The 24,028-nt window shown below is 40.6% G+C and overlaps 4 protein-coding genes across 19 annotated transcripts in view; 3 read left to right on the top strand and 1 right to left on the bottom strand.

Annotated features, from left to right (window-relative positions):
• Positions 1-7,035, top strand: part of ankhd1 (ankyrin repeat and KH domain containing 1) — a 33,327-nt gene extending 26,292 nt beyond the window's left edge. For 7 of the 11 annotated variants that reach the window (XM_028009136.1, XM_028009135.1, XM_028009134.1 and 4 more), the window contains 10 exons: positions 705-1,066; positions 1,205-1,357; positions 1,505-1,654; positions 2,004-3,486; positions 4,211-4,403; positions 4,490-4,615; positions 5,525-5,776; positions 5,880-6,064; positions 6,148-6,315; positions 6,406-7,035. In XM_028009136.1, the coding sequence (XP_027864937.1) occupies positions 705-1,066; positions 1,205-1,357; positions 1,505-1,654; positions 2,004-3,486; positions 4,211-4,403; positions 4,490-4,615; positions 5,525-5,776; positions 5,880-6,064; positions 6,148-6,315; positions 6,406-6,465 (3,132 nt within the window). In that variant the 3' untranslated portion in view covers positions 6,466-7,035. The remainder of the gene's footprint in view (positions 1-704; positions 1,067-1,204; positions 1,358-1,504; positions 1,655-2,003; positions 3,487-4,210; positions 4,404-4,489; positions 4,616-5,524; positions 5,777-5,879; positions 6,065-6,147; positions 6,316-6,405) is intronic. The other 4 variants (XM_028009137.1, XM_028009129.1, XM_028009128.1 and 1 more) reach the window with 3 other exon arrangements.
• Positions 7,036-8,175: 1,140 nt separating this feature from the next.
• On the top strand, positions 8,176-9,897 carry higd2a (HIG1 hypoxia inducible domain family, member 2A). The gene is made up of 2 exons (XM_028009145.1): positions 8,176-8,396; positions 9,421-9,897. The coding sequence occupies exons 1-2, from the start codon at positions 8,210-8,212 to the stop codon at positions 9,585-9,587; spliced, it is 354 nt and encodes a 117-aa protein (XP_027864946.1). The 5' UTR covers positions 8,176-8,209; the 3' UTR covers positions 9,588-9,897.
• A 715-nt stretch (positions 9,898-10,612) lies between these two features.
• On the bottom strand, positions 10,613-16,099 carry cltb (clathrin, light chain B). 6 transcript variants are annotated; one of them, XM_028009139.1, is made up of 7 exons: positions 15,652-16,099; positions 14,443-14,487; positions 14,220-14,337; positions 14,000-14,111; positions 13,665-13,685; positions 13,184-13,237; positions 10,613-11,480 (listed from the first exon to the last, which is right to left on the bottom strand). In XM_028009139.1, exons 1-7 carry the CDS (start codon positions 15,805-15,807, stop codon positions 11,309-11,311), a joined length of 678 nt encoding a protein of 225 aa, XP_027864940.1. In that variant the 5' UTR covers positions 15,808-16,099; the 3' UTR covers positions 10,613-11,308. The 6 variants fall into 6 exon arrangements, with proteins under 6 accessions (XP_027864940.1, XP_027864941.1, XP_027864944.1 ...); XM_028009140.1 differs by having other exon boundaries at positions 14,443-14,477; positions 15,651-16,097; XM_028009143.1 differs by lacking the exon at positions 13,184-13,237 and having other exon boundaries at positions 15,652-16,098.
• A 1,981-nt stretch (positions 16,100-18,080) lies between these two features.
• Positions 18,081-24,028, top strand: part of pdlim7 (PDZ and LIM domain 7) — a 37,591-nt gene continuing 31,643 nt past the window's right edge. The window contains exons 1-2 of the mRNA XM_028009694.1: positions 18,081-18,247; positions 21,944-22,042. Of these exons, the coding sequence (XP_027865495.1) occupies positions 18,218-18,247; positions 21,944-22,042 (129 nt within the window). The 5' untranslated portion in view covers positions 18,081-18,217. The remainder of the gene's footprint in view (positions 18,248-21,943; positions 22,043-24,028) is intronic.

Genomic DNA, 24,028 nt, shown 5'->3' with positions numbered 1-24,028 from the left:
TATTAATGCAAAATGAACCCTTGAAATAAATCACTTGTGTAATCTAGTAATGAGATTTACTTTTGAATTGATTCACTCAAAATATTTGGCATTCTCATTTATTGAATAGGGGTGGGCATTTATTGTACTGTTAATCATTTATCGCAATAAATTCTAACCATGATAATAATAATATCTTCATTTATGAAGCATTTCCGTACAAAGTGCTGAACAGTTGCAAGGAAGTGAAAGACGAAGTAAAAGAGTGCAGATTAAAAATGGATTAAACACCAACAGAATAGAACAAGAAAGTGAATAAGAATATTGATGAGTCTTGATTTATTGTCGTCATGATTGATGTTTAAACTCTTTATTGTCGAAGTTATATTTCCTTTTTTCTCCGGTTTTTTCAATAATAATATCAATCAATGCCAATAAATTTGAAAATATAATTAAAAGTAGTTACTGTGCCCAGCTTAATGATACAAATCACACTTCTTTATGTGACTGTTGTCCTAAAGAAGCGTAAAGTGGAATGTTTTTCAAGAGTATTACTTGTGTTTGTTACGCTATAATTGCTGTCATGCAGTCACAGCCATAAGTTACCTGAACCATAAAACAATGGTGATTAAAATTTGAACCCTTTATCACCCACCCTTATTACAGTGACACATTTGCCTCTGGATTTCTGCATAAAATCTAACGCTTGTTGATTTGTTTCAAAGGTTGCACTTGCACAGCACAAGGCTGACAAGAACAAGATCCACGGTGAGCCACGGGGTGGGGGCGGGGGAGTGACTGGTGGCAACAGCGATTCAGACCCCCTGGACAGCACCGACTGCGCCAGTGAGAGCAGCAGCAGTGGGGGGAAGAGTCAGGAGCTGAACTACCTCCCTGACCTCACCTCATCCGCGTCCTCCTCCTCCTCTTCTTCCTCCTCTTCTTCCTCCTCCTCAGTCCCCTCCTCAGGAGCAACCCAATCCCAGACTCTCATGCCCGGCCCAGAGAAGAGACATTGTCCTCAGCCACCAACAGATCCCAAAGTGGACAATAAGGTCACAGTCTCTATCTCAAAGCCAATGCAAAAGTGAGCCCAACTCAAGTTCAGCCTCTCAGTGTCGCAAACTATTAATCATTTTACATCTGCCACTAATACCAGGTCATGTCTTCTTCGTATTACTTTGTCGTCAATGGAAACTAAATGTGAGCATTGTTTTTGTCACAGAGCTCCAGATACAAGCGACTCCTCCTCCAACTCCCTGCCTTCCCCGTTCAAGACCATGGCTCTTCCGGTGACCTCCCCCAACAGTAAACTCAGCCTCACGAGTCCGAAGAGAGGCCAGAAAAGAGAAGAAGGCTGGAAAGAGGTGGTCAGAAGGTAAGTTTTCAGGTTGTGTTTTGTTTTTTGTCTAAAGCTCTGTTGTATTTCAACTGCAGCTGTATGTATTCAACATGCATACACTTTCTTACGAGATGCATCCGTAAAGGAAGATTCACATCTGATTGGAAGTAACTTCTTTTCTAGATCAAAGAAGCTCTCTGTACCAGCCTCAGTTGTGTCCCGAATCATGGGTCGGGGAGGCTGCAACATCACAGCCATCCAAGACGTGACTGGCGCTCACATAGATGTGGACAAACAGAAGGACAAAAACGGAGAGAGAATGATCACAATCAGGTAAAAATACCACCCTGTGGACTCCACTGCAACTGTGACATTAATTGAATCAATCTGCTAGGTTCACGTCCAACTTGAACTAAAGGATCAAAATGTTTAAGTGATTTGATTCAGGGCTACACACTGTTGAGATAATGGAAACAAAAAACTACAAATATGGTCAACTAAAAAGTTGCACTGGGACTGTACCAGTTTGTCCAGGATGGTTTTTGTTGTGATAGCTAAGGCCTAAAATTACTGATTTTGCAGCGACTTTAAAAAAAAAAAAAAGGTAAGGTCATAGTTGTCTAAAGTGTGTGTAAAATTCACACATTGGAACTTGGTCTGATTGACATGCATTTTGTTTCAGAGGAGGCACGGAGTCGACGCGGTATGCAGTCCAGTTGATCAACTCTCTGATCCAGGACCCCGCCAAGGAGCTCGAGGATTTGATCCCCCGGAATCACATCAGAGCTCCGGGCTCCAAGGCGGCCTCGGCCTCTTTCCCCAATACCACGGGGACCACCAGTGGCTCAGCTACAGGCCCAAAGCCTCTCAGCTCATTGGTCGCCTCTTCAGGGGTCTCGTTCCAACCCACGTCATCCACATCTTCGCCCTCCTCTCAGCCCGGGGGGAAAATCGGGAAGGGGCTTCCCTCGAATGTCCGGCAGCCATTCCCGGTGTCTCTGCCCCTGGCGTACGCTCACCCTCAACTGGCCTTACTGGCTGCTCAGACCATGCACCAGATCAGACACCCTCGTCTGCCCATGGCGCAGTTCGGGGGCACCTTCTCTCCAGCGGCCAGCACCTGGGGACCCTTCCCCGTGCGTCCTGTGAGTCCTGGTAGCGCTAACGGCTCACCGAAACACAATGGAGGAGCCAACAACACTCAAGCTAAGCCTAGCTCCACCCACGGCGAGCACAACAGCACCGCCAGCTCAGGAACTGCTGTCACGACAACCAACACCATGACCACCAGCGTGCCCAACACGTCCGCATCCTCACCCCACACCCAGAATCCGGCTCCTTACAACCTCCAACCGAGCATCCCTACCCCGTCATCAGTCAGGAAGCAGCTGTTTGCTCCCGACCCTAAACCGGCAGGTGTTACGCCTGTGTCTAACTCAGCTGCCACTAGCGTCAGCAATGCCGTAAGAGGAACAGGTTCTCCTGCACATCCCACGTCCACTACAACAACAGCAAACGCTCCCCAGCAGCAGGTGGGACCCATCTCCCAGCCTCCGATCCAGCCAACTAAAACGGAGGCCGCTCCTGTCGCCCCAGCCGGAAAGGACAAGCCGTCTGCACCTGAGTGTCAGCCTGCGTCCGTCAGCGAGAGCTTCACTTCCCCTGCTCTAGCTTTAGGTACCAAGCCAGAACCTCGACCTCCTGCTTCCTCTGGACAATCCACAGAGGCTCATCCCCCGCTCCACAACTCGCAGCCCGGCTCCGGCCTTCCCCCAGGAACATCTCCGGCTCACTCACACAATGTTGCACATCCAAACAACACCGTTCCCCACTTCTCATCTTCCGCTCCCAGAGTCTCCCATCGTATGCAGCCACCGGGGCCTTACTACCATCCTGAGCAGCAGCAGCAGTCTGTGTTTGTACCCTTCAGCGCTCAGCAGGAACTACCAAAACAATCCCAAAGCCAGACGTCCCAGCCTACAAACCTTCCCCCTCAACCCCAAACCCAAGGCCAAGCGCCGGGCTCCCTTCAGGTCTCTGCTAATTTGGGGATGATAAACGGATCCCAGCACATCGCCAGCGCAGGCAAGCCACAGCAGATATCTGCCAACTTCGGTCCTGCAGGTCTCTTCAATTTCAGCACCATCTTCGATAACAACAACCAGGTCAGTTGGAAGTCCTCTATACTGTTAGCATTAGCCACAGATAGCATCTAGTGTTTTTAATCTTACAGATGTTGACAGTCATCAGACCCAGCGTCCACTGGAATGGACATGATATATTTATGGGTTTAAATGAAAATATGGATTTTGTGATTAAAATGATTCTTGTTACTGACTAGTTTCTTTTTGACAAATGATATTGAAGTCTTATATCAACTTGATATGAGTGAGCTTCAAGCATCAGACAAGATGAGCATTGCTCTGTAACTAGAGAATGGAAGGAGTTTCTATTTTCCATCAAAAATATAAATATTAATTAGATAAAATGAATAATAAATCACTATCGCTATTGGCAGTAATAAAAAATACTTTCAAAATAACTTTCAAATACTATCATTAATTTGTAGGATATTTTTTTTCAAAGTTGACTGTCCATGCCAATAGACATCAGGAGTTGGGATATAAAGGTCAATGCTTAAATATTTAGTGTTACCATGCAAAGAAAAAACGCTTGTTAGAATTTTGCGGCTTATTTGTGATTTCACAATCGACTTATTTTATTTCATTTTTCATTTTTGCTTTTTACGAGTGTCACCTCTGACTTTCTTGAACGGCTTGTAAAAATATGTATTTTGCCCCATTATATTTCAGTGCTGAAGGGGACAGAAAAATTAGTTGGATAAAAATTAGGTCTGAAGGTGTTAATGTTTAATATTTGGATGACCAGCAGGTGGGAAACAACCAGGTGTGGGGTGCATGCCACCTGCCTGCCCGGTCACCTCCAGAGCAGTCGTATTCAGCCCCGCCAGCCTACATGAACATCAGTCAGATGGAGAATATGATGCCCCCGCCGCCTCCAGAGAGCTCCAAAGCCCCTGGCTACCGGTCAGCCTCTCAGAGGATGGTCAACAGCCCAATCGGTAGGAGTCTTTCTTTTATTTAATGAGTAGTACAACCTGAGCAACAGTTTTGCTTTAATTTTAATTTAATTTTTTTTCCTCCGCAGCATTGACCAGCTATGCCACCAGTATCTCTGGCAGCCCGGTGTATCTGCATGGTCACACAGGGGTTGGCACGCCCTCGTTCAGCCGACAGCACTTTTCCCCTCACCCATGGAGTGCATCTACATCAGGTAGAATCCTCGTAGAACTGGTTAAATATTAAGCATCAAGCATTTTGAACATTTTATCTTTAGGTACAAGAATGTACCGATGCTGTTGCCGATTCTGACCTAGAAGAATTTTATGCTGTTTTTACTAATTTGGAAACTTCATGGTCTTAACAATAAAATGTTTTTTAAACAGCCCTGCTGTGTAGTAAAAATCCTTCAGTTTATAGGAGCTGTATCAAATAAACCCAACTAAAAATAATTGCAGCACATCTCATTAATTTCATACTCCTTTACAATCTTCCTGTGTGTGTGTTTGTGTGTGTGTGTGTGTGTGTGTGTGAGAGAGAGAAGTTTGTTACTTAGTTTTGCTGTTGAGCAGGTTTCCAAACCAAAAACAAACTGATTAGAGTTGATGATTTTATCTGCCTTTAGCATCTCATGTGACCTTAGGGTAACGTTACAAGCTGTAACTACGAAGCGTTTAATTGTGCGATTTCCAAAATATGGCTAACATTTAATAGTCTAGGTTGTGCTGTAACGGATTGAATTAGACTCTTCAAATGGATATTGCAGAGCAGCTTTAGACTAATAAAATCTGCTTTCTGCAGTTGCTATCATTTTCCTCAATTTTTAAAAGTAGCAGCTTAGATAAACAGCTGTCAAGCCTCTGAGGAAATTTTGTTTGTAGAAGGTTTTCACAGCTTTTGTCATTCCTCTAAATTGTCTTCTGTAAGTGACGACTGAACAGGGAGTGCATGGTGTATTCTGATTAGATGAAATACTAGATTCTTTTTGGTTTTATTTCTGGCCGTGATTGATACATTGAGGTTGTAAAATGAGCTATATCCAGTCACCAGACAGTTTCCCCGTGCTTCTATAGAAATAGATTAACATGTATAAACCTGTTGTGCGGTCTCTTGTCTCTTCCAGGTGAATCCCCGGTCCCACCTCCTCCCACAGTGTCCTCGTCTGCCCTGTCCACCTCAGCCGTGGCTTCTCCTCCCCAGCCTAAACCAGGCAGTTCCTCGCAGCAGGACAGGAAGGTCCCCCCTCCCATCGGCACGGAGCGGCTGGCCAGGATCCGGCAGACGGGTTCCGTCAACCCACCTCTACTCACCACCAGCTACACGGCTTCTGTTGGACAGGGTGGCATTTGGTCGTTTGGAGTTGGGAACGCCTCGGGTGAGAATTGCTCCTGGAATTTTGCGAACCCATATCACAGACTTCAGTGTGGTATGGGTGCTATCCACCAAAATGGATAGCCTAACTTTGTGTTTTGGTGCAGAAGCCATGTCTGGTTGGTCCCAGCCTCTGATGGGCAGCCACATGATGCACCCTCAGCTGCAGGCAGAGCAGTCGGCCTTCTCCCAGCACCAGCCCATGGAGCAGGATGACACGGGCATTGCTAACCCGGCTAACAGCTACCACCAGCCTCAGCATTTGCCCAACAGTTACATGGACTTCCAAAAGGTAGCACACAACTGAGAATTTCCCCTTTTTCTGACTTCTCCTCTCTCTGTGTGTTATACCAATCACCTGTTTCATCTGGATAGGGGATGCCTGTGTCAATGTATGGAGGAACCATGCTGACCCCCCACCCTCCCATGGCAGAAGGCCCGGGGGGTCCAATGTACAATGGTTTGCACGCAGGTGACCCCGCATGGAATCCCATCATAAAAGTGGTCCCCAACAATGCAGACAGCTCTGACCCACAGCAGCAGGTTTGTGATGCTGATTCAACCATTACAGGTTAAAGTTTACAGTAATTAAAACACAGTGCCCTTTTTTTTTCTTCTTTTTTTTAAATTCAGGTTTGGCCTGGTACCTGGGCCCCTCATGTGGGCAATGTGCACCTGAACCACGTCAACTAGGCGGCATCCACATAAACGCACACAGCATGACCCACAGTGCAAAACATGTGATACCATTAGACGGAATGAGACAAAGAAAAAACAAAAAGTCCCAACATGGTTAACTTTAGAGGCCTGAAGGTGCGGAGCAGGGGTTGAAGAATTTGGAAGATCTCTCGACGCCATTCTTTGATGTGCCTATCTCAAACATGGAAGAGAGGAAATCGGGCGACGGCAGTCATCATTGTCGTGATGACGCAAACACAAACATGCGCGTTCACCTGTTCAACAGGATCTATTCTCTGCGTAGTTTAGTGATTTTGACTTAAACCCCACATACACCGTTCTTGGGCTGCAGGGGGCTCAACATGAAGTAGCTATTTAAACTTGGCCCAGAACTAGATGATGATGATGATGATTACCTAAAGAGAAATCAGAACCTTTTAGAGTGGTAAATACATGTATAATTGTTTACATACTAAAAAGGGTTAAAATGAGAGTAAATTTCATGTCGTATAGTGGCTCTACTTTATGTAGCCTGTATTAATGTGAAATATTTACCTTAATATTCAATAAAAAGATTGAAAAGTATGTGTGCTTTTTGACGAATAATTACTTAACTGAACACAAAACTCCTGGATATAGAAAGAATGTGTTTTTTTTTTATTATTTCTTGGCTTACAACTAAACTATCCACTAAGATGCAGCTCTTGTTGACGCCTTCTTTTTGAACAAACTCAACATGTTTTAATTTAGGTGAAAATGTAGCAAAAGCAAACTTGTAAAAATCATTTTACAACACCTTTATCACCCGTTAACATTTAAATTAATTTCTGTGGTTTCCGGCAGATTTTACACTCCATATTTGTCGTGGTCTTGATAATACCACATTGGGTAGTAAAAAGAAAAGCTGTGTTCATGGGCTCTAATGGTTTCTTAAGTCACAAAATTTCTTAACTCACCCTAAATCTTTTCTGATGATTGCAGAACATGCATTGATAGTGATAAACTATCTTCCTGACCTCCTTACCACTGACCTGGACCGTGTGAATGTTTAAAAAGATACGATTTTTTTCTGCCGGGTTGTTCAAAGAAGCATTAAAGGAAATTATTTCTGCCGTTTCAGAAGTGTGTAAGAATATCTAGCCAGAAGCCTGTTGATGTTTAAAATAAGGGAATTATTTTAAACTTAACCAGGAACATTTAACCAAATAGAGAGGTGTGCAAATGTTTCGGCCACAACTTCAAAACGTTTGCACCATATTTTGGCTGTTTCTCAAGTTATGTGATTATTCTTTCTAAACAGAAATGCTTAAACGCAGCATTATAAGTCTTCAACATTTATGTCTGTGGCGTATATTGACTTCCAGTAGTAAACAGGGTTGGAGTTGTATGATACTGCCATCTGGCGGCGGGTGTTGGTGTAAATTTAGCCATAACATGTCTCTACATGTATATTGTTGCTAGTTTTAGGAGAAGAAAAAGATTATTATAATCTTTAATACGCAGCCCGACTGGTAACATCGAAGGAAAAAAAATCATGGCCACGACAGAGACTCGGCTCCATACTTTAAAGATGAATGTAGTTAACTATTTGTAAGCCAAGGTATGGGATTGGTACAACACAGGAAAAGGCTAGGAAGACATGTTACTGTCGATGACCTTCCCTTGTTTTCCTTCTTGGTAAACAACCAGACTTTTATTGTGAAGCCGTCGGATAGTGTAGCCGGAAGTGTGTTTATTTAGTCAGCGTTCCAGCACCATCATGGCGGCGGCAGCAGCACCAGCGGTTCCCGATCAAGCGCCTAAAATGCAGGCACCGGGGCAGATGCCGTTTGACCCGTCTCAGGCCCCGGTCATCGAAGGCTTCACCCCAGTAACGCTGGCCAAAAATGAGAGCTTTAAGGAAAAGTTCTTGAGGAAAACCAAGGAGAATCCTTTCGTCCCGATAGGTGAGTTACACAAAACAGAAAGGCACCGCAGACAGAAGTTACACAAGTGTACTACGCTATGTCCTCTATTACCGCTTGGTGCAATTATTTCCCATTACATGCATTAATATTACAGTGCAACCTTGCTGTGTAAAGGGCGGTAGTTGAAACAAGGAAACCCCAGTAAGTAACAAAACGTAGAAAACTATAAATTAATATTTCAGTGCAAACTTTTGGTAATGATATTGTTAGCAGGGCCACCCTTTACTTCCATAAAACAACTTTTTTGTGCTAACACGCGGTAATGGTTGGATGATTTGGAAGGAATGACTGTACCTTGGACCTTACATATATTTGGCGTAAACGTACGTGATATATTTATTCGAAAATTGTGCTGATTTTTTATTCTCCCTGAAGCAGTTACACTATTAAAACATTATTTTAATGTTTTGCTAAGCCATTTTTTTGTCTATATGTCGTTTTTGTTGTCATTTCCATTTTGTTTTCTCAAACATACAAAATGTTTTGTCTTTATTTTGTCCCTTGAACTAAAAGTTTTGAGGAGCTGCAAACGTGTATCCAGCTACACAATATGTCATGACAGCAGTATCTCTGTGGTATATTCATATCCGTTGGCTGCTATATTTCCAGTGTTATGAACTTGCATTTTTCATGCTAACGTAATATTTAGCTAGTGGACTAGATGCTCACACTGAACACAAATGACTTTGCTTAAAAACACTGAAGGTCACAGAGTGATGAAAGCATAGATGAGAACGAGAGAGCAGGAAATGATCACAACTGATCACAGGATTGATAATATTATTGCCTGTGGAAGATTTTCTAATATTGTGAAAGTGTAATCTTCGTGTATTTCTTTGGACTTCTGTGATGGATCAACATAGTGGTGGAAAAAGAAAAGATAGATAGCCGTGTAGCAATCCTTGAACACACCAGCCCTGCAGTGAAACATGATTTTGGCGTTGTCAATTCCGTATCTTTTATTTATTTATATTTAACTTCTCCCGTCCCTTATGTTCTTCAGGTTGTGCAGCAACAGCCGGAGCGCTGCTGTATGGTCTTCGTGCCTTCCACCAAGGAAAAACCAGGCAGTCCCAGCTGATGATGAGGGGTCGTATTTTCGCTCAAGGCTTCACTGTAGTCGCCATCATCGTTGGCATCTTTGCCACATCGTTGAAACCCAAGCAGTGAAATCGAACGAACCTCACGCTTCTTGAAAAGTGTCCGTTCACTCTGGACTCAGACCAGATCCATTGTTGAATTGGCCTCTGAATATAAAGGCCAATTGATGTGTATGAATGATGTGTAATATAGTCAACATTGTTCAGTTACACAGCCTATTTATAGTTGTTTTTTTTAAACATTGAACTGCCCACTTGTTAAAAATCAGCTGTGCAGAACAGCAAAGCGGTGTCGGCCCAAGTAAGCAAATGAGAAATTGGTTTAATAGCGCCAAGACTTTTCAGCTTTGAATTAAATGTTTCTTCTGTTGATGAAATTAGCCATATTTGTGTTGTTTTTGATTATGCAGCATGGAAAATGTCTCTCTGGGAGAATTCTAAAATGATGCAGTCAAAGTCTTCCTTAGACTCCTGCGTCTAGAAATCTAGAGTTACAAGAAGCTGTGAGAAAATATTCACCCTTTTGCAAAATCAAACAACTAGCTCGTTACCAAGCCTGGCTGATTGCTGACCAAGGATTTTAGTCATTTGATTTGGGTATGTTAGAGGAAAGCAGCTCTGCAACTGGATACCCTGATGTAAATGTTTGAATTTTACTGAAAACATTCAGATGTTTTAAGTAAAACCAAAACAGGAAATTGCTAATGCAAGGAGGCAAGTACCTTTTCACAGCACATTGGTAATGCAAAGGCACTTCAACATTCAGAAATTTATATTCTAAATAAGTCCCCAAACACCCCAAAAGAAAGGTGTGACAATAAGCAAGATATTCTGGGCTACACATGACTTTATTCAAGTGATCATCTCCAAGGTTTATGAAATGGCAACAAGCTCAGCAGGGGAATATTTTAAGTTAAATTAAGTGATCTGCAGATTCCTTCCGTTTTTTTTAATTTTCCACATCCCTTCAAACATTCGGTGTTTTGTTTATTTCCAAATAGGCAGCATGTGAACAATGTGCAGACATCACTGTTGAAATGAATACCTGTATTTAAAGTTTTGTGTGCTGGTGTAACACAAAGATGGAGAGAAAGATAAGTGAAACAAAAAAAGTGCAAATTTTAATTTCTAAATTCAGACTGTAGCAGATGTCTTTGGTTGTGAGTCTAACTTTTTTTTTTTTAATGCAAAAACAAACAAAAACATTGCCTCATCAGTGAGAAAACTATCTGGCTTAATATTTTTAAGCGAGATCAGAAAGGCCACAAGCGTATGTCTGTGAAATAAAACAAAACATGTTTGCTACCTAGAACCTAAGTACGGTAATTAGTGATTTAATGCCAAATAAAACGTGAACATTTGTGATGCATGGTTATAAATTGATGAGAGGCATAAATGGATACAATCCAGTTTGCATTTAGTAAGTGTCTGACCAAAATGTTAATTTAAAGAATGAATAAAAACAAGGCATTCGAAAATATTGGTAGAAACAAAGTTGACCTAAAAATTATAAGTTAAAGGGGTGGGGACCATTTACTTACAGTAACAGTATTTTCTTCAGTATAGTGACATTAAAGCAGAGACTAGAAAGGTGTAACAGAGCAGTCCGTCTTCTCACGGGAGCCTCACGTTAAGTATATCAATATATAGTCATCAAGAAAGGCAGGAAGTTTTAAAAGGTTCTTAACATGTCAGGAATTCATTTGGAAAAGGACTAAAATCATTCGGACACAACGTGCCGTTAAAACCGAAAAGGCGACGTTGCCGAGAACATTCTCCGAAGCGCTCCGGTTAGCGGACTAAAGGTGTCTGTTTTAGAGAGATGAGAACGGAGCGCATTCGGGAAACATCCTTCGCCTGCTTGCTGGTTTTGGGATTGAAGTCGCACAGGCGCGCCACTCGTTCCCACTCGGATCCCGGGCTGTCGCCGTCGGTCTCCGCCAGGAAGGCCTCCTCGGACGCTCTGCGGGACGCAGCCAGAGGGAGAAAAATGAGATCGTGTGGGGAAGAGGATGAAAACCGGCTCACCGACTGAGCTTTGTCACACGATGCAAGCTACAACCACTGGCTTCTTTACATACGGCGCCTTGCAGAAATATTCGTGACACTTGAATTTTTCATATTTCATCACATTGCAACTGCAAGTATTAAAGTACTTTACTTGGATTTTAAAGGAGAAGGATGCAAAGGTTATTGAAATGTTTTGCCAGCAAATATCTGAATAGTGTGGCATGTTTGGATTAAATTTCTTTTATTCTAATACCCCCAACCGAGTCACACAATTAGTAAAAACGTCAGTGTAACAGTCTTAATATAGAGTTTTAATATAATTCTAGAATTACATGGTAACAGCATTTTGTTAGGCAAGTTCTGATTTGTTCCTTTTGTAGACTTCTGTTCATAATTTTTGTTTTGGTTGAGTCGTTGAGTATTTGGACAGTTATTCTTCATTATTTGGATGCTTTGTAGCAGGAAGAATTTCTGCTCTTACTTTTTAACTTTCGGATGAATGTTATGTGTAACCAACGCGACAAAGCATCGTCTTTAACCACTGGGACCAGCTGATTAGCACCTCGAAAACAGAGCGGAAGGAGGACGTTTTGATTGATGGACAAGATGACTTGAACGTCTCAGCCTGGCTCTAATCGTACGGACAGACAGAAATTTAAAGTCGGAGCAGCAAAAACAAATGAGGTGGATTAGCAGTACGTGGCAAGCACTGATGGTATCATCTGGGGCATGTTACTGTTAAATACTGAGTTGAAAAAGCAAACTGTAATGTCATGCAATGGTCATACAGCATCAGTCAGAGGTTTCTTCAGATTAGTTGCAAGACTGTCTGCTACCTGAGGTTCTTCCTGCCTACAGCATCACAATGCACGACAACTCTTTTGAAGATGAGATACAACATTTAATTTCCCTCGGGGATAGACGAACAGCAGTCAAGTCACAGATGAAGTTGTTTAAAATTGGCTAGAGATAATGACAATCTCCCAAGCTTTGGAGAAACAAACGGCGCTGTTAAACTCACAAAAACCTGGCTGTCCAAGAAAAGCTTTAATCAGGGAAACAAACAATACTTCCAATCTGCTCTGGAGGAGCAGCAGAGATTCACAATCTGTTGACAGGCAACTGAGTTGTTTCTTCCTGGATTTTGTTAATTTCCTTGTTTTAACATATACAATTTTATGTATTTTAAAAATATTTTCTTTTATTTTTATTTGTCTCGTAACTGTTTTCCCTTTAATATTCTTTTTTTTTTGATTGTACACTCCTCTGGTCAGCTCTGTTTTAAATGTGCTTTAGACATAACGTTTTGATTTTACTCCAAAAAGCAGCTGTAACCGAAGGAAAATATAGTTCTGACTGAATACAAAGGCAAGCCACACTTAAAAAAAAAAAAAACAACAAAAAACCCCAAAACCTTTAAGGTTGCAATGTGACAAAACGTGAAGGAGTATAAGGAGTGCGAATACTTTTTGCTACTCACTTAACGTGCATCTTATCTTTTCCCTTTTTGTTTTGAAATGCACTGCAAAGATCTGAACATGTCAAAGAAAACATCTACTGAAATCTGACTACGAGCTAAAGGTTGCGGGGAGGCATGCGTACAACAAAGGGCGGCAGAGCGTACAACATTAAAAAGCACAAGAACTCTAAACGTACACAAAGCCTATAAGATCAGAGTTGGGCTGTTTGTAGAAAGCCTTGTCAGCAATCCTAGTGCACAGGCAAGGCCCAGAAAGCAGGAAAAAGAAGGAGAGAGAACAGTTTTAGTAAAAAACAACAAGCGGAGCAATGTTAGGCTGCGATTTATAAGCGCTGAGAGAAAGTTCTGATGAGTGGGGGAAAAGGGTGGAGAAGAGTTTACAAAGGTCCAAAACAAATCTGCTAGTAGTCAACAAGCTGAGAAGATTTAATCGCCCTTGTGGTGGTATTTTGGATGAAAAATGGGCTCTCTGCTTCTTGGAATCTGAAAAAAATTTACTTCCTGGAATTTTTTTTTTTTTTTTGGTTCCAGGCAGTTTTTCTTTTTTTGTTTTAACTTAACGGGACAGTTCAGGATTAATATCTCATCAGAGGATTATTTCTCAGGGCTCTGGAAAACAAAAAAAAAAACCCACTACAGCTAACAGATGCAGAATACCGTGCCAGACTTGGACAGAGTCTGTTGGAAAGTGGTGAGAAAAGATCTAGTTAGCCTGAACGAGAAAAGGAAAGACTACAACACATGTGAAAACATAGAAATCAAGAGTTTTTTTTTGGCAGTAGCAAATCAGTTCTTAAAAAAAAGAAAAGAAAAAAGTAAAGCAGAGCCATTAATAAAATATTTAATTTTCTACTGTTTTGACATATTCAACTTTTTTTTGTTGAATAATCTCCCCTCAAAAAATGGACTCTTAAATCTGAATCAACTATATTTACTGTAGTGATCGGCGTAGACAAGTGTACATCTCTGTGTGAAGTGTTGTTCTTTCTCACCTGTTGTTGGTCTTATTCTTCTCCATCTGCTCGTTTTGGTGGACATGCCAGTCCTCCAGCTCCTTCTTGGCCTTGTCTCTCCACTCTGCCTCCGCTGCCTTGGAAGCTGAGTCTTATTATAGGGTGAAACAACCAAAAAACAACAAAAAAACATCATGTTTTATCCACAAGTTCAAAAATTCCATACTACTGAGAACCAAAAGTGATCATCTTTTGCTACCTAATGCTTCGAGGCGAGCCTTCTGCTCCTCCTTCCACTTGCGCAAACTTTCTGGCTCCTGCCTCTGAATGTCCACCTGGGCAATGGCTGCATAGCTGTCTGTTGGGCCATTAGACTCCTTTCAATCAAATAACAAACAATCATAAATCCATTACCTCTTCCAATATTGCTATTTAGATAGGGTTCAGGTGAACCAAACACTCATGAACAGGAAGAACCTCACCTGGAACAGGTCTCCGTTCACCGTGGCAGGCTCCTCTTCAAAGTCGTCAAACATAATGATTAGAGACACACACACACATTTAAAGTTAAACACAGTTTCTAGGAGTTTTTCCAGTAATCCCGTCGTCCCCTCTGCTGTAACTTCACCGACTGAATGCTCTAACCGTCACTGACGTCTCTTGGTCTTGAGACTGTTAAGACCTTAGAAATGCTGCCACACCTGTTTGGGCGCTGCTGTCGCCTCTGTTGCTTCGATGGCAAACGAGACAGGATTTTCAGGTGTATAAAAAAAAAAAAAAAGAATCAAGATCTGTGATATGTCTGATTCTGAAACTTTCGTTTTCATACCTTGGGGAAAAAAAGGAGATTGTCTTGTGATAATGGGTTCAATCTGATTTTTTTAAGTCTAAACAAAGTGCATCAGAGAACATGTTTATATGCATTTACAGACTGAAAAAAGTAGCAATTTGCAGTGCTGGTGCGTGCAATTATTAAATTCTTTTTATTATTATTATTTTTTTTTTAACATCAGGTTAAAAAAACTTTAAATACACAAACATAATGGAAGATTAAAAGGTTTTATTTTCAATTGAAATTGAAAACATGACACCAGAAAAAACTATTTTATTTACAAGACCTCAGCCAATAATCCAAAAAGAATGTTTCAGACATGTAAAAATGGCTTTTAAAAACTTTGTGGGATAAAACATTACAACGATCACTCCTAACATTTGTGCGTCAATCATTTTTAGATTTTACTTTCAATAAAGTTTAAATTAAGACTGCCTTTTTTTTGTCATGTTATCACGGGTTAAAAACTGTGTTATATTTATGTATTAATCACAAATTTTACCAATTGATAATTTTATGATTGTATGTTTCGCTGTGTTTGTGGGTCGCCCCAAAACCTCAGGATAAAGCTTAAACCGCGCGGAGCAGGTGAGCTAAACAAGCATACTCCTGGCTATGTGCTATGCTAAAAAGCTAACGCTTTGTCAGTTGTTTTATCAAGAGTTGTATCTTCTTCGTAATCTAAAATCATTTACACCTCCTTATTACATTAACCAGTTGTGTTACTACGCACCTATGTAGGTGGAGCATTTTATCTTAAACTTACATCATTTCGTAACAGCTGCCATAAAGCAAATTAGCAACTTTGCTCGTTAGCCTGCTAGCATCAAGCGGACGTTAGTTCAACTCCAAACTTACCATAGTTTGCTGTCTGAGAAGGCGGCACGTCGTCCGCTCCTTCCAGCGCCCCGAACCCTTCTCCGTCGTTCTCGATCCCCGCAATCTCACTTTCCTGTTGGGCCAGGAAAGCCGCCGCAGGATCCTCTTCGGCCAGGTGCGCCCCGTTGTCGGCCATAGTACACACACAAAAAAGTGCAAGTTTAACTGAGGCTAGTTGGTTTAGCTAGCTGACGTTGAAGCCACACACACACACACACACACACACAAAAAAAAAATAAAAGAACAGTTCTGTTGTATTAAAAATACGCAACTCGTTGCCCTCGCTTCCGTTTCAAAAACGCTACAGGAGCGAATGGAGACAGCAATTAAGCTATCTACAACCAACAACAAAGGCTTCAATGTAAGGCCCTCACTGGTGATTCATGATTTCTCCACCACTTGTTCGTCCACTGTGATGATGGAAGAGGGGCAGCACCCCGAGGGTACCACTGCTGTTTTGTTAGCCTTTGTCTGCATCTGGTGGCTGAACTAGGAACTGCAAGACGAGGGCTCGATATCAAATATATAACCAAAAAATTAACTTCACTTGTCGTGTTTGGTGTTTCTTTACGCTTACACACACCGAGGGACGGTACTAGCTTCAATAGTTGGAGAAAATATGGAAATGCTGCCCCCTCTTAGGTAAATTTGGTATAAAACATCACTCAGCTTCACCACAAAGAACACTACTTCCACAGTGAAACATGGTGGTGGCAGCATCATGCTCTTGGCTTACTTCTTTCTTCAGAGAACTAGACTTATTCTGGAAACCTAAAAGTAAACAGGAATTTTGCTTTTCAGCATCAAGGTGAGCCCAAGCACACATCCAAATCAAGAAAGCAAGTTTTGATATGGTTTAACAAGAGTCCAGAACAAAATCTGACAGAAAATCTGTGGGCTCACCTCAAGAGGACTGTACAGGCAGTCTGATAGATTTGGGCTCTTTTTACAAGGCAGAGTGAGGGAATATTGTCAAGTCAGGATTCTGAGAGACTCCTCCAAGAGTATGAATGCTATATCGAAAGGTGCTTCAATAAAGTATTAGCTCAAGAGTTTGTACACTTACACAAGGAGGCTGAGTTTTTTTTAATTGTTACCTTAACCACTCTGGAAATTGGAGACCACACATGATCTGGCACAGTGTGTCACTAAACAGTAACACATTGTTTAGCATGTAACAATGTGTTACTGTTTAAGACCTTGTTAAATAGTCACTTCTCTTAACACTGCAACAAAGTTAGATTATACAGCACTCCCTTTGAAATATAGCTAAAGATAAATGTAACTTAAATAAGAATCTCAAGATTGTACTTAATATGTAAATGAGGTTGCACATAATGACACTGAGTGCTCTTTAATACAGTTTATTATGTACCGCCAGCTGAAAATATATGACACTGTGGACTCACAAGAAAAGCACCCAGAGAGGGTGGTGAAAATGTCACAAAATAGCATTACTGAATAGATAGTGAAGCTCACAGTGGAAGGATATTGCTGGTCTGTCTGGTCAGCAGGGTTAGATCTCGGTGCAAGCAGTGAGTCGGACTCTGAGCATTCAAATTCAGAAAATACTTCATTAGTTCAAAAGGGGGAAATAAAGTATTTTGTAACTTACATTATGTCAGGTTCTTCGAAGCCTCCAATTGAAAACAATATTGTTGTAAAACAATCTCACGAAGAGAAACATCACGCAACCACATAGGATTTGTGAAGCGTATTCTGGACTTTTAATCTTCTTGCTCACTGAATTGCTTACATACCCCTTGCTGCTCTCATATTAATCAATTTATTGCATTTAATGCATAAAGTTTAACTGGCTGAGCCAAAAATATATCTCTACAGCTCCTCCAAGTTCCCACAAGCTTCTTGGCTACTTCTCTGACTATAATGCCCTCCTACCTCAGCCATTTCTTAGATGGTTTGCAGTTATACCATACGGTTTTAATTTTTAGATGATAGTTTGATTTTTCACTAATGCTTTCTTTCTGCCAAATCTGTGAGGTCTCTGTATAAAAATGTAATTAAATCTTACACATGCACTCTATTTACTAATCTTTAGAAGAGATCTCTTGCTGCAATGGATTTTATTCAGGGACAACGTGATGAAGGAGTTGGAAACAGTTGCTTGTCAAATGTTGCTTGTTTCTAAAAGATGTTGAAAACTATCTTTTGTTTTAATAAAAGTTTGTTCTTGTAACATTGCTGGACTCTGAGTTTATTTCCGGTTTTCCCCCCTCCACACATTTGGTCAATAATTAAAGCCAGCTTTATGTGTTGGTACAATTTTTTTGTTGTTGTCACAAAACACAACTAGTTTTACTGCAACAGCCTCTGGATGGCGAACGAGCTGACATGCGCGCGCCCAGCGATCCAAACCACGTGACGTGTGACGTCACAGACTGGTCCTGCTGGAAAGACTTTGAGGGAATGAATTTGTGCCTCAACAGGAGGGAGACTTGCTGCGGCTTCTTGACCTCCGCTCTGAGGAAAACTACAAAGTTGGGACTGACTTTGTTCTTCATCGCTCGCAGCTCTTATAACTCGCTATGTCCGGCGAACAGAAGGAGCCACAAGAGGTAAGATAATTCAAAAGTCTCTGTATTTGGTATCTTTGTGTGCGACGTGACTTTAAAACTAACTTTTTGTCGCAGCGTTAGTAACTGCGCTGGGTGTGTTGTGCTGTCTAATGAGCTTTTATGGCTTTGCCTGGTTGTTCTTCAAGACGTTTTGTAGCTTTTGTTGTTGTTTTTTTACGTCCAACTTCCTGTACTTTTGTGAGCGTAAACTTATGAGTCTGCACAGCATGATCTTTAATTAGCACTTCTCTTAAAACCATTTGAAACGTAGCTCTATAAACTCCCTGCATAGGAGACGTACGTTTAATATAAAGAAGAAAAACAAAACATGTTCCCCACATAATGTAACATTTTGTTTTAGGATAATATGTTGTAAATATTAGGTCATGATTTTCATTAATTCAACATAATTGGATGATTAATTTGCCTTCACAGGATTGCATTTAATGAACAATGAAGCTTAAAGCAGTCTGGTTAACAACCAAATGATCATTTTGCTGTGTGGTGGTCTAACAAGAGAAATGTGACCTCTGTTACCAGGATATGTTGCTGTTGGAGTCTTCTGTGCTGACACACATTGTCTCGAAATGCCAATTTCAAGTTTTTGCAACTAAAACGTATGCTGATGCAATCTAGAAACTCTCGTTTTAATCATGCGCAAGTGAATAAACAATTAGAAGTCTTGAAATTAGAGATGCACCAAACAAATAGGTCAGAGATTTACATAAGCCATTCTTCTCTTGATCAGTGATCAACATAACAAATTCAAACTAAAACCAAACAAAATCCAAACTTTTTTGAAACCATCTGCAACTGCATAAAAACTATCAACTCTCATTTAAGTTTTGGTTTGTAAAAGCGCCATGGAGCACTTTTTTGAGTTTAATAAATTGGATTGAACTGCTTATACATGTCTGTAGGTGAATTACAGTACATTGACCATTGACTTGTGTTATAAAGTGCCCAAAATGAACGCTTTATAACACAGTAAATTCATTGTAGTGTAATGCATTAATAGAGATAATCTTGTATTTTGTTTATATTCTTTTGAATTCAGAATTACTACTTCTATCAGTCTTCAAGAGGTTTTTCTGTTTTATTCACGTGAAAAGCCTGAACGGTGGATTTCTACCCGAAATTATTGCAGCTTGCATGTTTTACTTGTATTAAGCCTCCAGCTTCCTATTTACATTACAAGGACTAATGTTAAATTGAAGTTATCTGTGAGCAGACAGCTGCTTCACTTCTCAATAATACCTCGCTGGCCCTGTTGCTTTAAGAAGTTGATGGTTGAAATGTAATTGCTGGTTTGCTTGTAATGCGTCTCGTTCCTTTTGAGAAGAATGCACTCTCTCATTAGTTTTATTTAACTCGTGGGTGTCTGCTGGTTTTCAAGTGTAGTTTCTGAAGAATGACGGAAAAGAAGTTTACATAGAGGCCCTTGGCCAAAATTTCAAGGCAGTTGACGTTACCTCTCCCAGTCCTCCTCCAACAATCCTCCTCACCCTCCTTCTCCCTGTGACTCATGTGGGTGTTGGGCTGAAATAGTTTGGTGTAGTTTTACATTCCTTATATAGCCTCTGAGGATTGAGCTGAGGCTAAGGCTCGTCTGTGTCACACGCAGCATCAGGGGTAGGCACAATCTCCTCGCCCCAGCTCACTGACTCCCCAGCTTTTCTCTCAGGTTTGGGCTACCAGCTGGCCCCTCACGGATAAGGTAAGTTGCCATGGCGCTCTCTTGGCTGGATAGACATGTGTCAGGAAGAATGATCACACCTGGTAAGACTGCGGAAGAGAAGGAAGAGGACTAAATAGTGGCATAGGGGTGCCTGCTCAGAGGTCACAGAGGGAGCCAATATCTGACAGCTGGCTTTAATTCTTAAAATGTCTGTCTTCTTGGGTTTATTTTTGTTGCGTTTTATAAGTACGATCTAAAGAGGTCTTCGTTTTTACCTTTTAATGTACAAACGTAAGCTTAAATGGCTTAACGGGTTCAGATGTTAAAGACAAGCTGCCAGTGTTTGATGATGTTTCGTGACATTTACGAGTTGCTTATTTTCATCCCGAAAACAAGGGTTGACTGATGTGTTGGCCAAAGGTGGACAAATTGATTAGCTGGAGAGCGAAATGAGACAATTTTCCTTTGATTGGAAAATTCATTAAACACATCAAAGCTCATTAGTCATTAGCATGTAGTTTGATGCACCTTTTGACTTTAGTAAAAGATCATCTGAAGGTTTAGGATGTATTAATTGACGTATAAAGACTTTATTGTAATTCCTGCATTTTCTGTTGGACTAAAAAAAATGATCACCTCTAACAAATAACTTATACAGAACATATTTCTCTTGTTTGTTATAGACTGAAGCTTGTTGAAAATTGTGAGGGTATGATGTCACAAAGCCTTATTGGACAAGAAAAGCTGGATTTTATTCTCCATGAAATGTGTTATGCCAGTGGTTTTTATGTTGCAATAAAAACTTTTTGAAATTCCAAAGTGATATTTCACATAAAAGTTTTCCATGTGAAAGTTCAGGCACATGGTATGGCTTTCTGACAGAATAACTCGTACGTGTATGGGAATTTTCCTAAAAGTTGGAACAATGTTTTGGGCATCTTGTTGCATAAGAGCTGAGACAAGTTTAGTTCAAAGTTAGAAAAGCAGTGTGAGTTACTCAGGTTTGAAGTTACTAACCATGTCAACCAGCACACATCTAAATAGTTTTCTCCTCATTTTAGAAACTCAAGCAAATAATTCAATCTTCCATATTTCTGTTAAAGACAGAAAGACCAGAAATTAGAATTGACCAATTTTCCCTTGGATCAGTTCATGTGGGGAAAATCAGTTTCTTTAGTTTCATTTCACAAAATTGATCAAAACTAAGATTATCTATAATTTTTATGACTACATAAACCAACAACAATTTTTCTTTTACTTTATTTTAAAAATTGCATCTTTTTTTGCAGACATAGGTTTAGTTATCTTTTGATTTGACCAACATTATTCTTTTTGGAGTGACCCAGACTTTGACAGATAATCAGTGGAGAATGTTAGTAAGAAGACCTTCCAATCTCAAAGATTTGGAGCTCATCACTGATTATTGATATTGACAAATAATTTGAGACATTTATTTGAAAAAAACCCCCATAAAAGGCATATAAAAACCAATACATTACAGTATTATCTATTGAGCTGTGCTTGTCTCATTACCCATCATAAGCACATTTCTTGGTTAAGTAAAAATGTCAAATAAAAATAAGGCCAAAATAATTCAGAGTTTAATTGAATGATGTGATGCATTGATGGGGTTCATCTTGTAATGCTTTTGTTTCCAGTTAAAACCAGTTTCTCTGTCAAAGAATCAGGTCAGAGCTAAAAGTACAATGGAAATTGGAAATCATGCGTTTGATTTAGTAGAGAGAATGTTGTATCTGTTCTTTATTGTCATTTATTGACATTTTCTTTTTTCCCCTATAGTTACCCATTCAAAAGTTGTGGCAGTTTATGTGAAAAAAAATGTTATGTAATTTTTTTTCTGTTCTCTCCTTCTTTGCCTGAAATATTAGTTTTAGAAAGAAAACTCTCACAGTCAGCAGCAAAGACATTTGAAGAAAGCAGGAAAGGATGTGCAACCTTGTAAAGCTTTTCCTGGTTTTCTTTCTAATTTCAACATTTCCTCTCCTCTCTTCCTCAAGGCTATGAACATGTACTCTGTTACCCTCAGCGGCCCAGCGCCGTGGGGCTTCAGGCTGCAGGGAGGCAAAGACTTCAGCATGCCACTCACTGTGTCAAGGGTAAGAAACAAGCTTTTCTCTGTGTTTGTGTTCATTAAGGTCTCAGGAATTTGCTTGATGTTTTGCATTGAGGATTGCTCTAGTCAGCCTTCTATGGTTTTCCCTGAGCTCCAGTTTGAATTTGTGGCTAATTAACAAAAAACTTTCAGTGAGAAACACCTTCCTGGTATACAGAGAGCACAGGAATATCCTGTCTCACTCTCACAATGGGTATTGTCTGCAGACGGTGCTTTATTTTTATGAGCTTTTGCACGACTGGTATGTACCGATCACACAAACATGCTGTCATTTGTCCCAAAATGCTTTGTACGCTCCATGTTAGGACAGAACCATTCTTCATAATTAAGTTTCAGATAAACTATGCCTTTGCTGATGAGAACAGCAATCGCTTTCCAGGCCTTATAAGTGCAATGCTGCTTTGCCTGACAGGCAAAGGTACAGGCTGGATCTTGCAGTCACGCATGAATGCACTCGCATAAAATAATTCCACCGTTGCAGCCAACTAGTTCATACACAGATCTGGCTCTCCTTAGCACACTGGGATTGTTACATTGTTCCCTTAAAAGTTAAGATAATACATAAATATCATGGCTGACTGACGTTTATTACTTTATCAGCTTTGTTCAGGATGTGCTGTTTCCTTTTACAAAGATAATTTGAAGGCACATCATGTGCGGAAGCTTTGCCTCTCTTACTCCAAACAGAACACCAATTAAAGGCAGAATGGTCAAATGCAGTTAGATGTTTTTATTTTGCTGAATAGTCTGCATCGTGTTGCGGGTAGAGTCTCACCGAGGTGGGTGCGTGTAGGTGATGTAATCCCTTGATGATGGCAGCAGGTATCACCCTTCGTGTCAGCACATGTTCTGTATTTTCTCAGCTCATCTCGATTAGAAACCTCATGTTCTTCTGTTGGTTTCAGACAACAGACTTTTTTTTTATAAGCACAAGCAGTTGGACGAATGGCTTTACACAAAAGATGCATTTTTCGAGCAGATTATAGATTATTGCTTACGGGAATTTCAGTCTAGACGAGCGGGGCTTACTTCTGGGGTGAATATCAATAAGGTTGTCTGTTAAACACTGTCAGACGCGCCTCACATATGTCTGTAGGCTAGTTTTCCACTGTTCATGGTTATTGCATAAAGAGAAAGCTGTATGCCTAATCTTGGAGTTCTGATATTCTTATTCCTTCAGTGCCGTGCTTGTTTAGGCGCTGTAGTCCACCCCAAAAAATGTCCATATATCTCTAACCTTTTCACATTTGTCTCATTAAAAACTTAATGTGTTTTATTGTAATTTGTATTATGGGTCAACACAAAGTATCATTTAATAAAGATGGTTTTGAAAATTCCTAGATAAACTAAGCCCCCTTTACCGTGCTATCCAAAATAAAATCCAGTGCCACCAATTGCAGTCAGATCTTACCTGATTTGTAAATAGTCTAATCTCTACATAAAGCCAACTGTTAAGTGAAGATTAAGAAAAAACCCCCACAAAAACCAAGGAACCAAGGCAGATCAGGGATAAACAGTGGATAAAAGGAAGGTTATAAAATGTAAAAAAAAAAAACAAAACACAGCAACTCGTGAAGTTTCAGTCAATTATCTGAAAAGACGATGGCAAGTGTCTGGCATGACTGCAAGCTTGCTAACTAACTATTGAGCTGGGCGAGGAAAGGATCAATCAGGACACAGCAAATATGCAAATGAATCCTGAGTTATCTTTGCTGAGAAAAGACTCGGGTTGAATTTTCTGTCCAAAATGCGAGACAGAAAACTAACACAGCATTGAACTATCCTCCTATCCTCACAGTGACACACGGTGGAGGCCAGGTCGTACTGTGCAGAGACTTTTCCTTAGCTGGGACAGGGAACCTGGTGGTGCTATTTACAAGTTATGGATTTACTAAGGTGGTAGGGAGATTCTCCAAAATGATTGCAGTAAAACTAGATTCTCCAAAGTGCTGACTCAGAAGGTCTGAAA

This window comes from Xiphophorus couchianus, chromosome 23 (genome assembly GCF_001444195.1).
Source record: "Xiphophorus couchianus chromosome 23, X_couchianus-1.0, whole genome shotgun sequence".
NCBI lineage: Eukaryota > Metazoa > Chordata > Actinopteri > Cyprinodontiformes > Poeciliidae > Xiphophorus > Xiphophorus couchianus.
This window is presented reverse-complemented; position numbering and strand designations above follow the sequence as displayed.

Bases quoted from the DNA above. Each gene is read 5' to 3' on its own strand.
- higd2a (XM_028009145.1), top strand. From the start codon at position 8,210: ATGGCGGCGGCAGCAGCACCAGCGGTTCCCGATCAAGCGCCTAAAATG. The intron at 8,397-9,420 runs GTGAGTTACACA...TATGTTCTTCAG, and splicing joins GAATCCTTTCGTCCCGATAG to GTTGTGCAGCAACAGCCGGA.
- cltb (XM_028009139.1), bottom strand. From the start codon at position 15,807: ATGGCCGACAACGGGGCGCACCTGGCCGAAGAGGATCCTGCGGCGGCT. The intron at 14,488-15,651 runs GGTAAGTTTGGA...ATTATGTTTGAC, and splicing joins CTTCTCAGACAGCAAACTAT to GACTTTGAAGAGGAGCCTGC. The intron at 14,338-14,442 runs GTGAGGTTCTTC...TTTGATTGAAAG, and splicing joins TGAACGGAGACCTGTTCCAG to GAGTCTAATGGCCCAACAGA.